At 31.2% G+C, this 14,353-nt stretch overlaps 2 protein-coding genes across 4 annotated transcripts; one reads left to right on the top strand and one right to left on the bottom strand.

The window, feature by feature from the left end:
- The first annotated feature begins 2,330 nt into the window (after positions 1–2,330).
- Positions 2,331–5,484, top strand: NCBP (Putative cap-binding protein). The gene is made up of 6 exons (XM_047310809.2): positions 2,331–2,591; positions 2,904–2,999; positions 3,097–3,201; positions 3,358–3,435; positions 4,894–5,013; positions 5,097–5,484. Exons 1-6 carry the CDS (start codon positions 2,418–2,420, stop codon positions 5,226–5,228), a joined length of 705 nt encoding a protein of 234 aa, XP_047166765.1. The 5' UTR covers positions 2,331–2,417; the 3' UTR covers positions 5,229–5,484.
- A 2,056-nt stretch (positions 5,485–7,540) lies between these two features.
- CSD3 (copper/zinc superoxide dismutase 3) lies at positions 7,541–13,644 on the bottom strand. Of its 3 annotated transcripts, none has more exons than XM_088111889.1 (7): positions 13,470–13,643; positions 13,280–13,381; positions 12,690–12,785; positions 12,560–12,591; positions 12,227–12,302; positions 10,728–10,879; positions 7,541–7,707 (listed from the first exon to the last, which is right to left on the bottom strand). In XM_088111889.1, exons 1-6 carry the CDS (start codon positions 13,561–13,563, stop codon positions 10,764–10,766), a joined length of 516 nt encoding a protein of 171 aa, XP_087968015.1. In that variant the 5' UTR covers positions 13,564–13,643; the 3' UTR covers positions 7,541–7,707; positions 10,728–10,763. The 3 variants fall into 3 exon arrangements, with proteins under 3 accessions (XP_087968015.1, XP_047166766.1, XP_087968014.1); XM_047310810.2 differs by having other exon boundaries at positions 10,826–10,879; positions 13,470–13,642; XM_088111888.1 differs by lacking the exon at positions 7,541–7,707 and adding an exon at positions 7,714–10,375 and having other exon boundaries at positions 10,826–10,879; positions 13,470–13,644.
- Between the last annotated feature and the right edge of the window lie 709 nt (positions 13,645–14,353).

Raw genomic sequence — 14,353 nt, 5'->3', positions numbered from 1 at the left:
GTCCTCTTGGTGTTTGATAAGTTTTGTAAACATCATCAGGTTAAGGGATAAGATTCTCATCAAGGTATATTTCTTCTAGTGTTTTCCTTAAGTATTCTTCATTACTTGCAATTGGTATGTTTGATTCAAGAGGGTTTTTCTCAAGGTCCACAATTCAGGATTCAGTCACGTGTCTTGTCAAACTCAAAATCCAAATCAGGTAAGAACTAATGTTGTCAAAATGGGTTAGAACCCGCGGGCCAACTCGGGTAGGGTTGGATTTGAAAAAATGTAATTTTTTTATAGGGACCAATTTTTAACTCGGCCTACTTAGAACTTGACTTACCCGGGTTGAACCCGTGGTGAGCTGGATTGCCTCACAAACCCACTTAATTTTATTTAATTATTTATTATTTTGTGTTTCAGTATTATTACTTAACATTTTTTATTGTATTGTAGATGAGATAAAGATAAAGATGTTTCAAGAGAGCAAAATATTATGAATTTATCCATCCAAGACTCTAATCTTATAAATGGAATAAGTGACACAAAAGTTATCAATATTAGAAACTTATTTATTCACTTTTTGTACTTGATTTTGAATTACATTTGAATTATATGATACTTTTTTGGTTTAAACCTTCCCTTGGTCCTCATTTTTGTATGAAAGTCTCAATTTGGTCCTCATTTTTTCATCTGTCTTAATTGGGTCATATTTTTTTGTAAAAATGAACACATTTTACCCTAACTGTTAACTCGTCTCAGACGGCGTTAAATTAAGACCACATGGTGCAGAGAGAATATGTTAATGTGTGTTCCTCATTTACGTGCAGAGAGAATGTGTTGAAATCCCTAAAGTGAATATCCTTAAAGTCACATCACCATATTTTCTTTTCAATTTTTTATATTAAGATAATATATTAATAATCCAATTTAATTAATAATATATTAAAATATATATTAATTTAATTAATAATCCAATTTAATTATATTCACTAGTCATTATTTTGAACTAAATTATTATAAATTTAGTTTTTTAATTTTAAAATTTTTATAAAATTATGTGTATTTTAATTGAATATTAATATACAAAATTGTTTATATTATATCAAATTATTATATAAAAATAATAGTTTATTTAATATTTTTTAGATAACTATTTGAGAGAAAACATTTCTTTTTAAACTAAAATATGTTTATTATAATTTTTTTAAATTATTTTATTTTTAAATTTAAATAAATTCAATATATATATATATATATATATTATATTTTTAACTTTTCAATGTAATAAAATTATATATCTAATGATTACAATAAAAAATTATTTTAAATAGTTTTTTATAAAAATTAATATTTATGTATTTATATTTAAAGAAAAAAGATAATATTAAAATATTATGTAAAACTTGAAAATTAAAATATTAAATAAAAATTATCAAATAAATAAAATAAATAATTAAATATAAACTAATTTAATTCTGAAGAATAATTGTGTTCTAGCAGGTGGTGAAACTTAAAAAAAGTCTTCTATAAAGTAAATAAAAATAAATAAAACTTGGTTTTAAAAATATTAAATAAAGAGAAGTAAATAATGTCACGTCACCACTATTTATTTAATCAAAACACTCCAGTGAATAATGTCACATCACACATCAGCACATGATGAAAAAATGAGGACCGAACTGAGATTTTCATACAAAAATGAGGACCAAGGCAGGGTTTAAACCTACTTTTTTCTTTCAATTTTGATTTGTCTTTAGATGTTGTATTTGTTTTTTGGATTTGAAAAAAAAACTTGTAATTAAGTCACTCAGTGAGTCAACCCGTTTAATCTACTAACTTATGATGGATTGAATCAAATTCAAATTTTTTTAACTCACTAATAAGTGAACCAAATTCGATTAACTCACTAAGTGACTAACTCCTGGTATCCATTTTGACAATATTAATAAGAACAACTGAAATAAATAATAATGTAATTTTTTTATTCTACTGAGTTATTTCAAATAATTTATTATAAAAAGATATAAAATCACAAAGTATTTTTTTTTCAAAATAAATAAATACTAAATAATTTTTATTTCTTTTTCTAAAAAAATATACCATATAATTATTTATTCAGTACAGAAAAAAAATGAATAAAAATCCTCACAAATAATTACTAATAACTTGTAATAATATCACAAAAATAAAAATACATGACCCGTCAAACAAAACACAATGAAATCTACGACATATACCATACAAATATTTTTATCCCAGTAAAACAAAATTGAGTAAAACATAAATAAAAAAACGGTTAAATTATTTCTGAACTGCAACTAGATATAAAGCTTAAAAAACCCAACCGAAGTTCATTTATCTGATCTCAGAACCTCAACGTTGAACACAGAAAGGGGAAAAGGGGATTAGGGTTTGGGAAGCAGCGTACGATTATGGATTTCACAGCGGAGAAGAAGGAATCAGAGAACAACAGCGCCAATAACCCCGAAAACGCTCATCAAACGTTAGATTCTTCTTCTCAATTGGCGTCGGCACTTGATTCAAGCAACAAAGAAACCGAAGAACGACAATCTCGTGAACTCAAAGCTGGTCTTCACCCTCTGAAGGTTTTTCTCCCTCACTTCAATTTTTTGTTTCTTCGCAACTGAACCGTTCTTACCGCTATCGAAAAATCTTATTATTAGTTCTAAATGTGGAGGAGTTGATTGGATGCTGTGTTGGGTGCTTCTACTTTGAAGCAGATATATCAATGTTGCACTTTAAATTTGATTCAGGGTCTTAATTTTACATGCTTGTTGATTATGTCTCAAAGTTATGTTTATTTCGCTCTATCCTTTCTCTTTCTTGGAGGCTTTTAGTGCTACTCGACATTTTTGGTTGTTGATATAGTTTATGTTTGTGGTGATTTTTGTGTGCAGAACAAATTTGTCTTCTGGTACACTCGTCGAACACCTGGAGTTCGAAACCAGACCTCATATGAGGACAACATAAAGAAAATTGTTGAATTTAGTACGGTGAGTCTTCTCTTTGTTTAGAGTTCTAGTTAAATATTAGTTCATACTTCATAACATATATCCTTACTTTTGTGGTTCTGTGATTGTATGTTAATAGGTTGAAGGATTTTGGGTCTGCTATTGCCATCTTGCCCGGCCTGCTTCTTTGCCTAGTCCCACAGATTTGCACCTTTTCAAGGAAGGAATTCGCCCTTTATGGGAGGTATATACTTAAAATTCGTAGCCGAAGTTGCATTTTCTTTCTGATGGAGCATTTACAAGCTGTTCCATTCTTTTGAGAGGGTGTGGGAGGAAAACTGGGGTAAGTGTCTGTTAGATATGTTTTAATTTTGTGACACAACATTTATTTTTTCTGCAGGACTCTGCTAACTGCAATGGTGGTAAATGGATTATACGATTCAAAAAGGTTGTCTCGGGTCGTTTTTGGGAGGACCTGGTAAGTGCACATATTTTCATCTCTGGTATTTTGTATCTTGATAAAATATCTGAATTGACTGTGGGAAATAATAACATCTTTTATTTATTGAGTGATTATTTAACTTTGTACTTGCATCAAATAGTTTCACTGAAAGTTTGGTTTTTGATAGATCCTCATGGCATGGTTTGATACATGTAGTTGATCCCACTTAATACTATAAGTGTTGGTTGTGGTTGATGGTGTCTGGATTTTCCATTGAAATAAGGGGGATGTTAGTGTCAAGCCAGTAACACTCGTTTTAACACTTGATTAAATTTATTGGAAACTACAAAAGTATGTGGGAGACTCATTAAATAAGAAGTGAGACGTACCATAATTGTGATTTCCTATAAATATCAGCCTATAATAGACTGTGTCTTGCTAGCATTTCTCTTAAAATTGTAAAGTATTCTGCTCATTGAAATGATTTATGGACCTCTATTTCTTTTTTGTTTATTTTAACCTGATACTGAAAACAGAAACCCAGGTTTTGATTCCAATTTATGAGTTACAAATTTTCTCCATTTGTAAAGCATGATTCCACAGGGTTGTTCACAGTGCATTCTCTTGAGGTTTCCATGATTTAAGCTCAACAAATTTGTTTGGGGATAGGGAAATGTTTCTGAAGCCTCTCTCAGTAGTTTGTTTTTTAAAAATTGAATAATGAAAATGAAAAAGAAAAAGAAAACTTGTTTTTCTAAGTTCAAAGAGTGAGTTCCTCTAGTTCTTGCAGCTCTGGGACGACACCAGTATGGACTACATATTGGATCCAGTAGACCTATGTATTTCTTGTGGGGAAGATTTGATATATTGAATATAGTGTTAACCAATTTCTGCTTACATTTACCAAAATGGCAGCCTTCAATGATTTCTTTTGCTTTGTTTGTCCCCTTTGTGTTGTGATATAACTGTTAAGCTCTTCAATTTTTCTGGAGGTTCATAGATATTCAGCCTACCCTATGTGCAAAATGGAATTCAATAGAAGGCCAATTCAATTTTGAACTTGATTGAAATATTGAATCCTAATCCTTTTAGAAGCATCAAGGAGTGGGGATTCCTGGTTTGGTTGCTCTTATAATTTTCATTCATGTTTCTTATAGTGGAAAAATGATGAGTAGCTAGGCCTGGATTAATTCTACTTGTTACTTGAATTTTTCCAAAATACATTTTGTATATTTTCCACACCATTAATATATACAGTATGTAGGGACAACCTAACAAACCATATGCCCTTTATTTGGTTTACATATGATTTTATTGCTCTGAGGTTTTTCCTTACACTTTTGTAAATTTTAATGACAAACTATTGACCAGCTAAGTTACAATTTGGAATCTCTTGGAGAAATTGATTTCATGATCTACAGCATCGATTGCAAATATATTTTTCTTGCATAGTTGGATACTTAATTTTTAATAGCATTACATGACTAAGTGCAGGTTCTTGCCTTAGTGGGTGACCAATTGGATTATGGGGATAACATATGCGGTGCAGTACTAAGTATTCGTTTCAATGAGGATATATTGAGTGTCTGGAATCGCAATGCTTCTGACCATCAGGTAGGCATTTTAACTGAACCTATTTATTTATACTTTATACATTCATGCATGTTCTTAGTATTGTTCCTGCTTTCACATTACAGGCTGTAATGGCCCTGAGAGATTCAATTAAACGTCACTTGAAGCTTCCTCACAGCTATGTTATGGAGTACAAACCCCATGACGCCTCTCTGCGAGACAATTCATCCTACAGGAACACTTGGTTGAGAGGGTAGATAGATGTAGAACCGTGTTCTCGCCAGAATCCCTGCAGTGGAAGCTATATTGCATACTCTTGCAGGCTTCCATTCAGCCAGTGAAATCATTGACTAATGGTGGTTGTTCCAGGACTGGTTTCTGTCTTTTGAATTCAATGTACGACAACTACATCGCTACTTTAATAGAGTTTCATTTGGTTACTTGGGGTTAACTCTAATTCTGTGCAATGTGTCTCCTAGTTTCTGTAAATAAACTTGTTTGTGTTGCTTTTCACCTTGCTTTTGGACAGAATCATGGCCTCTCTTCCATCTGATATTTGATAGAGATCTCCTGAAGTGCATTTTTTTTACATAAAGGGATTAATCCTTTAAACATAAGTAGTGTAGCAGGGGATACTACTGGCTCCATTAGAAACGTTACATAACAATTCAATCCTGAACTCTTTAGAAGGTTATACATTCAATTGGTTTCTGAAATTCTAGAAGTGCTATATACTCCTTCTGCATTACCAATTGCTTGTAGTTTTATTTATTGAAAATATAATAATAAGATTAAAATGATTTGGGTTTCATATTAAAACAATATATTTGACTAAATTGAGTTTAGGTGTATTTGAATGTGGCTTGTGTAATGAATATTTCGTAGTTGATAAATTTATTTGGTAAAAGTTTGTCTGGAACAGAATATTTAAATTAAATGGTTATTTATTTTTATGCAAGAAAATAATTGTTTTATAACGAAATATGTTTTGGTGATTCTTTAAGGAATCACAAATTTAGAAATTTATGAAAATAATTTAATTATTTTATGATTTTGAAATTATTTTATTTTATAATTTTTAACGATTGAACTTAAATTCATAAATTGCATAGTTCTGAATAATAGTAACCATCTTTTCACATTTTTCGCAATAAAATTCGTTTCTAGCATGAAAGCTCTATAAATTTGGAGTGTTAAAGAGAGATTATTGGTCAAGGATCTTAAAGACCTTTTTGCAATGTTACATTTAGTTTTTGATGATGCACTAAACAAAATTATGAGTTGTTTTTATTTTATGTGTAAATGATTGTAATTTATGCATTAAAGCTTGTTCGGGTTTATGCATCTAATGCTCATTCTATGCATTTACAAAAACTTAAACCCTTTTTTTGAAAGTGTTTTAGAACATAATAATTGACTATGATAGATGATTATCATAGATTATTTGAACTAATTATTAATTACCTGAACTAGTTATCGATTATCTGGACTTTGATTCAAACACAAGTTTCATGAATAATTAATTATGACTGGAAATAATTAATTAAATTATTCTTATTAAATTTTCTTATTCAATTAAACACTACATTAGTTCTACATCAGTTTAAAAGACTTTATATATATATTTTAAAAATAACAAGTCATACATAATTACAAGTAATTTCTAATAATTTTCAACATCTCTCTAAAAACAAAGAAAAGTGTTTTAGTTCATAAATCTCTAAGAGGATTTTGACTTAAAAGATATTGAAAGACATACCTACATAAACTCTGTTCTTATTCTTTTTGGGCCATCCATAACACAGTTTTCCATTTATTTTTAATTCTTAGTTGAATTTCTATTAATTTTAGTTTGATGTTTAATGTAATATGTTTTTATATAATTTGGTAGTGTTCGATATTGTTCAATAATTTCAAATTGTTTAAGAGTTGATGTCAAAAATAATTTAAATATACTTTTTTTTTCTTTTCACCATTTGAAACGCTTTTTAATGAGAAAATTATGACGTAATATAGACTCTGAAATATTTGATTCTAAATATGCTACTCAACAGATATGAAATCGAAACATTGATTATTTTTATAAGTCTTCGAAAAGATTTTACATCTGGAATAATTTCATGTCACTAGAAAAAAATATTCATATTTTGATATTAAAGATATTGAAACAATTCTCAGTAAAATTTTATTAGTTAAAACTAGACGTAGGTTCCTTAACATCATATCAATATAAAATTATTCTTTCTTATCATTTCTCTCATTTTATGTCCTCATATCACTCGTTATTATATTCTTCTATAATTTCATCTAATTTCACGTATAAGATGTCAAATATTCAAATATAAGTATAAGATGTCAAATCTTCAACATGAGAATGTATATAAAAGAACTTTTACACTGATAGGAGATAAAACTAAATATAAGTATATAAAAGAACTTTTACACTGATAGGAGATAAAACTAAATATAAGTATCTGTAAATCTCTTAGAAACTAATTTTATTGGATTAAGTTATATTCAATTTCACTTTGTTAAAACCATCTCTCACCAATTAGAGCATACAAACAAGTAACAAACTAACAATGTAGCAAACTTTAATTTATCATAAAAGTTACTATAAAAAGAAGTTACAGTTTAACTGAAATTTCATACAAAATTCAAATTATATTCTATTACCCATATGAGAATCATCTATAGGCAAACTATCCTAAACGGATGACTGGAGCCCAATGATACCTGATCAACGATTAGCCTTTGTCAGGTTTCAACATACAAAGCAAAGCAACAAGTAGCAGACTATGTAAAATCAAACTGAACTCTATGATATTCGAACTACCTTTCTTGTCATGATGAATTTAACCTATCATATTTAAAGTATATATATATAAATAAACTTCTTAGTAAACAACGAGGGACAAAAGAAAATTCTCCACAAACTAAGTTTAGCATATACATAAGCTAATTTATAGAAACATTCTCATATTAACTTCTTCCCAAAAATCTATTTTTAACTTATGCAGAAGTTAATTTTAACATATTTCACATTTCTTTCTTTACTTTTGTCAAACCCCGAAAATGACAGGTGGAAGAGAGAGACATATGTCTCAAATAAAAGAGATTGAACATTTTATAGAAATTTCCAAACCACAACTCATCTCAGTTTTCTCAGAATCTGTGTCTCTCTAAAACTCAAGTCTCTACCTTTTCTCCTCCTTCTCTCTAGAAATTCTTTATCTGATTTCATCTTTTCAATCATCAGACCACACTTAATCACCCCTGGTATCAAGAACTTCAATTTTCACCGATCAAAGTCTCATTTAGAACGGGTAAGTTTCAATGTCTGGGGTTCTTGTATGATTCTGAAACTTTCTGACACATGCAAGCCACATTTCTGATTGCATGTGTTCATCAGCTTCTTCTTAATTCTGATCACTTTTCTGGTATTTTGGGTTGGTCCGTTACCGAAAATCGGTGAACTGCAGGTTCTTGAGATTTTCTGTTGTTAAGAGCAAATTTCTGAAGTGGTAGAGCTGTTAAGCTAGATAATTTAATTACTTAGTTTTAATGTATGAAAATGTTGTTTGATGAGGTTGCATGTATGTGAAATTGAATGATTTGGTGTTCGGTGCTTTTCGTGTGGAATATTGATGCTGTATTCATGATGATTGTGTTTCTGCATGATTATGGTTCAGTGGCCGAGTGAAATTGGAAGGAAGTGTGGTAGTGAAAATTGGGGAAATGTGTTCGGTTTGAGTTTGGTCTGTATAGGAAATCTAATTCTCGGTCATTGAGTTCATGATTCTGCAGAATTGAATCTCAAATCTGTGATAAAACTCTCTTGATGATGTTAGAAAGGTTTAATCAATCTTAATCAAGTGTAAATGAAGTATTTGATATATGTTTGGAGGATTAGAAGTTGGAAGATTGTAGTGAAATTGGTAAGGATTGGTGTTGATCATAATTTTGCAGTTATTCTGTAGAATTATGTAGTTCGCTGAGGGTCTTTAATTGACCGTTCGACTTTTCTCTGGTACTCGATCTTAATTGAGTTCTACTTTTGTGGATCTTAGTTAATGACCGATTAGTCTTGTGTTAATATTCAGGTGAATATAACAGTTGATCTAGACATAACATTTGATTGTAAACAGCGTTCGATCTATCATAAGCTTTAACTATTATTGACCGCTTGGTCATGTACTGTCTTAGTAGTGCTCAGTATTGTACTATAAGCGCTTGGTCTCAGTAGTACTCGGTCTTGTACTAAGCATTATGTCTCGTCATAATACTCAGTCATGTATTTTTATTAGGTACTAATGGTGTTCGGCTTAAGCCAATAGTGTTCGGCCTAAGCCAATGGCATTCGGTCCAAGACAATAATGTTCGTTCTAAATTACAAGTGTTTCGGTCTAATATTCAAGTGCTCGGGTTTAACTTTAGTATGTGGTTGTTCTAGTGTTCGATACTAAAATCGTGTTCGGCTCATGCTTGAGTCTTACTCTTTAAATGATCGTTCGATCATGTTCACATATGGGGGGTTTACCGTCTGGTCTTGTTCATAAGGTTTGTTGATCTTTCCGTTCGGTCGTGCTCAAGGGTGATGTTTGTTTTACTATTCGGTTTGATGTTATTTAAATGTGTTATGGATGAGGAAAAATGTTGGAATTGAGGTATGGTATTTATAATGTGATATGAAAGAGAATTCCAAGGAAGAATGTCTCACTGTTGGTTTCAATGTGGTGAAAGTATGAATATGGTTAGACTAAGCTGACGTTTATCCTGACATTCTAATGGTCACCGAGTCTCAAGTAGAGATTGGTGGCGCATGTGGTGAGAATAGCAGGAGGACTGGTCGCGTATAGCTTGGGGTTCTAGCTAACGGACTAAACTCATGTGTAATTTGCGGTTTCCAGCTACAGTGAGGGATGAAGGGCTAACCTCGTGTGGCGGCTTGGGTTTCCAGCTATGGTATTCATGAGCTTTCCAGTTTACCTTTCCACGAGTGCAAGAACGTCGTAGCTACATATTCATACAGTCCGGATAGTTAGAGTAAAAGTGGTTGGTTATAACATGCTTGTATGATTTCTGTAGATGTATGATTGTATTATATGTTTGTATGAATTGTATGTTTACATAGCTAATTAAATTACACTAGCTTACCCTTATTTCCTGTCTTGTCATGTTGTCCGTTCGTTCATCTTTGTCATTGCAATGATCACCCTTTGGGCGTGAGCAGAAGGGGAGGAATGTTCTCTGGAGCAGGCGTTGGCAGAAGATGATAGTTTCCGTTACGAGTAAGACCGTTCGGTCTTGTTCTTGTTTTCGTTTTCAGTGTAGGACCATTCGGTTGATACACTTCTTGTATGACCGTTTGGTATGCTCTTATGGTTTGTTTCAGTGTAGGTTTCTGTAAAGTTTTAATTTATAGTTATTTTAGGATAACTATAAGTTAGCTTTATTTCCTGTAACTGTTCTATTTTATTGTAAATGTAAGAACTCTTAAATATAGTTTACAACTATATTTTTGGGATGTTACAACTTTCTTCTTCTATAAATCCTTATGGATAAGTTTATACAAACAAATTCTTAGTGACTTTCATAATGTGTACATAAGAATGCTATATGTACAATCATTTCAAGTAGGAAATAGATAGTAACTTATCATAGTATGACCCGAGAAGTTTTTATCATCATGACTAAAAGAATGTGTTTCAAAAGTCATGTCTATTTTGTAGTTTGACATGAAAAACAATTCATACCAGAGGAACCAAGCCACTTGCATGCAATGGATTAAACTAGTGGAAAAGATTATAGTTGGTTAGTGTCCAGAAACAGTATGAAGGAAAGTGAGTATCACCACATGCTATTCTTGCACCAGCATTCCCAGTACTTTTGCTGAGTTCATGCCCACCTGTTTCATGATAAAAGAAAACTCAAAAAATGGTAAGTTAGAAAAACAAAACAGCGAATCCATAGTCTAGATCAAGAGATTTTAGTCCATCCTGAACTCCAGAAATTCCAACATAAAAAAAAAAATCATGTGTCCATTCTCTAGCCATTAGCTCAAACAAATGTTACTTGTCATTTTTCAACATTAAATGATACATCCATAAAAATAATTCCAACTCTTTTTTTGCAGGACAAGAAGTTACTTCATATAGACATAACCATTCCAAAAGAAACCCTCAGCTTTTATATGCAGTGGATCAAGAGAAAAAAACTACAGTAATGAACAGTCCACGAACAAGACAGGAATTAACTTTGAGTTCTTTTATGATACATTGAGATGCAGCCATTCGAATATTGAGGCAAAAGGGTTCTTGATCAAGGCTATTAAAAAGAACAACGGTCATACATATGCTGATTGGGTTAGGTTCCCTTTTGATAAATGTTCTCTACCTTGAGATATTTTGATCTTGTTGGAGGCCATCTTGTTCTTGGAAAAGTAATAGGTATGAGGTTTTAGCTATATCTAGTGCAGAAGTAGAATATCATGCTATGATCTTGGTTACATGTAAGCTAATATGGATTAATCAACTAATTTAAGAACTAAAATTTGTAGAGATCTCTTAAATGAAGCTATTTAGACAGCCTCTTATACCATTTTTATGAAAGAACATTGGCGTGTCATTTCATTAGAGGAAAGGTACTCTCTAGTATATTGTCACTAATTACATGAGCCCCAATATGACCAGCCAACTGACATCGGTCTCTTAGGAGTTCCCCATATTAGGCTCATTTGTAACAAGCTGGGTGCAGACAATTTATATTCTCTAACTGTGCAACTGTTTAAATATTTATCTTAAGTTTCTAAAATTTAGGAAAATATTATGCAGGCTCAACAGGAAAATATTTATGGTACCATTTCTCATTAAGAAATGATAGAATATAACACTCTCAGAACTCTATCTAGTCTCTCGTTATTTTAAACTTGTATCATGTAAGTTCCTTTTATTTCTCAATTTAGTTTCTTAAAAGGGCCAACTCATCATTCACATCGATAAATTCAAAGATTGAAATCAGAGTAATGGATGGGTTCTAGGAACTCACTTGCCAATTTAATTGCCCAACAAGTATTTCTCACATTAAGCTTACAATATCAAGCATGAAGGGTACTGAATCTCTATCATAGGAAGATTACTTCAATGAAATTACAATACAAAACAACATGACTAGGGGAAAAGAAAAGCTAGAATTCAAAGTTGGAACAAGAACAAACCCAGTGAGCAAGTTTTGGGGCCAAATTTTAAAATCTTACCCTTTCCAAGATCATCAGGATCAGCATGCACAACAACAGCCCTCCCAATTATGGAGTGAACTCCAGTTAGTGGAATCTACATATTGATAGGGAGAAAGGGAAAATTAAGTGTTCTAGTACCATTCAAATTTCATAAATAAAATTATCAACCAAGTGAAACAATACAAAGGAAAACCAACATTGCATAATGTGAGTGCATTTGAACATGTGATTGATTTATAGAGGGGTAAATCAAATCAAATCACATTAGATGATTCTCTAAAAGAACAAAGAGAACAAATTACGAAAATAACATTGAGTAACACCAAACAAAACTAAATTTAAATTCTTTACCTGTGTATCTCTAATAGAAATCTCAGCAACTCCTGCAAAACAGAAAGCCCTTTGGAAATTTCCCAGCAGACAGTTCTTGAAAACTAGTCAGAAATACCAAAATAAATATGAAAAAGAAAGCAGATAATACCATCCGGCCCTGCAACAATGTTGCCCAAATCACCAGCATGACGCTCATCATCTGAAGGAGCCCCATGATCCTTCTTCAATGGATTGAAATGAGGACCTGATGCAAAGAAGTCAAAGCAAAAATTAACCAGAAAGTTGCATGTTTAGCTTCTAGATTATTTGAAAGAAAAAAAAATGACTTCATTTCATAAGTTTAAGTTAATATTACGTCACCAACAAATCATAAATGACTCTATATATATAACTTGCAAAGAAACATTACAAAGGTTAACATCTTCTAGTTATACAACAAATCATGATTGGATTTCAACGGAAAAAATAAAACTCATAAGACTCTCCATATTCAAATTAAACTATTTTTTCTTTCTTTCTTCTAGTAGGTTCAATAATAGAATTATAACCCAACTACACACACAAAACAAGTCAATTCAAAATGAATTCAGGATTTCTGTCACCCTTGTTTTTTAACTCTTCTTTCTCAGTCTTGGAAGTTTACAATTGTAAACCTTCCTTTGAATTTTGCTAGAAAAGGTGGGTGGAAGAGGAATTGTACAAGTTTGATGATAAACAATGATGAATAGAAGAGAGAACCAGTGGAGTTGCAGCCATTGGTGGTGTCACCAAAAGCATGAATATGGAAGCCATGAAATCCTGGGGACAACCCTGTTATTCTCCCTGTGACATGAGTGGTCCCTACACAATCACAATGAACAAGACCAATAAGCAAATCATCTTTCCAAACTGAATATAGACTCAGAGATATGAAGAGAGAAAGAGAGACCATTGGGGTGCTGAAGAAACTGAAGAGAACCTCTAACGTTGTTATCTCCGATTATGAGAGCCACTCCTTTGGGGTTTCCGTTTGCAGCTTTCATCTTCTTTTCTGCCTGTTAGGAAAAAAACAATGAAGATAGTGGAAAACACTTATCTGTGTGCTTGGATGGTTTAAACAACAAAAAAGGAAAATAAAAGGGAATTAATAAGAGATTTGCCTTTTTACTCCTGAATTGAACTGAAGAGGAATATTAGGAAAAGGAAAAGGAAATCCATACATTTATTTTTTTTGGTTTAGAGAGAAAAGAATTTGTTTATATTTAAATATTTTATATTATTTTAATGTAGTGGTGGTGTTAAAGTAAATAGATATGATGCTTTATATATATATATATATATATATATATATATATATATATATATATATATATATATATATTATTTGGTTCTTGATTAATAGAGTTGATTGTGGTGTTGAGAAAAGAAAAACAATACAATTAATTTAGTCATATAATATGTTCTTTTATGTGTAGTTTGTTTTTAAAATATTGGAATTAAGAACTATGTGTGAAGGATTCTATGAGAGGGACAAATTATCATCGTCAGAAAATATTGTTGTGATTGTGTTTTATGTTGGAAAAGAATACGAGGTAAGCTAAATTAACTCAGAGTAAAATGATTTTTATTTTTTTTTAAAAGATTTTTTTAAAGGCTTTTGAAAACTAATCTTATTATACAAGTGGATGCAGTTGTGGAATTAAGATTGAAAAAAATTACACAAAAATTTAATACAATAATAATATGGAAAAGACATTGAAAGAGTCCGAAAGATTACACATTAAAATGATATTATTCAAATCACAATAAATTACATATTCACTCATTCAACTC

The sequence above is a fragment of the Vigna umbellata genome, chromosome 4 (genome assembly GCF_029865625.1).
Source record: "Vigna umbellata cultivar VRB3 chromosome 4, Vumbellata_1.0, whole genome shotgun sequence".
In the NCBI taxonomy this organism is placed as follows: domain Eukaryota; kingdom Viridiplantae; phylum Streptophyta; class Magnoliopsida; order Fabales; family Fabaceae; genus Vigna; species Vigna umbellata.
Note: the sequence above shows the minus strand (reverse complement) of the source record. Positions and strands in the feature narration are given on the sequence as shown.

Bases quoted from the DNA above. Each gene is read 5' to 3' on its own strand.
- CSD3 (XM_088111888.1), bottom strand. From the start codon at position 13,563: ATGAAAGCTGCAAACGGAAACCCCAAAGGAGTGGCTCTCATAATCGGA. The intron at 12,786-13,279 runs GTTCTCTCTTCT...TCTTTGCATCAG, and splicing joins CAATGGCTGCAACTCCACTG to GTCCTCATTTCAATCCATTG. The intron at 10,376-10,825 runs GTGATACTCACT...AAAACTTTACAG, and splicing joins TGGTGCAAGAATAGCATGTG to AAACCTACACTGAAACAAAC.
- NCBP (XM_047310809.2), top strand. From the start codon at position 2,418: ATGGATTTCACAGCGGAGAAGAAGGAATCAGAGAACAACAGCGCCAAT. The intron at 2,592-2,903 runs GTTTTTCTCCCT...TTTTGTGTGCAG, and splicing joins CTGGTCTTCACCCTCTGAAG to AACAAATTTGTCTTCTGGTA. The intron at 3,000-3,096 runs GTGAGTCTTCTC...GTATGTTAATAG, and splicing joins AAATTGTTGAATTTAGTACG to GTTGAAGGATTTTGGGTCTG.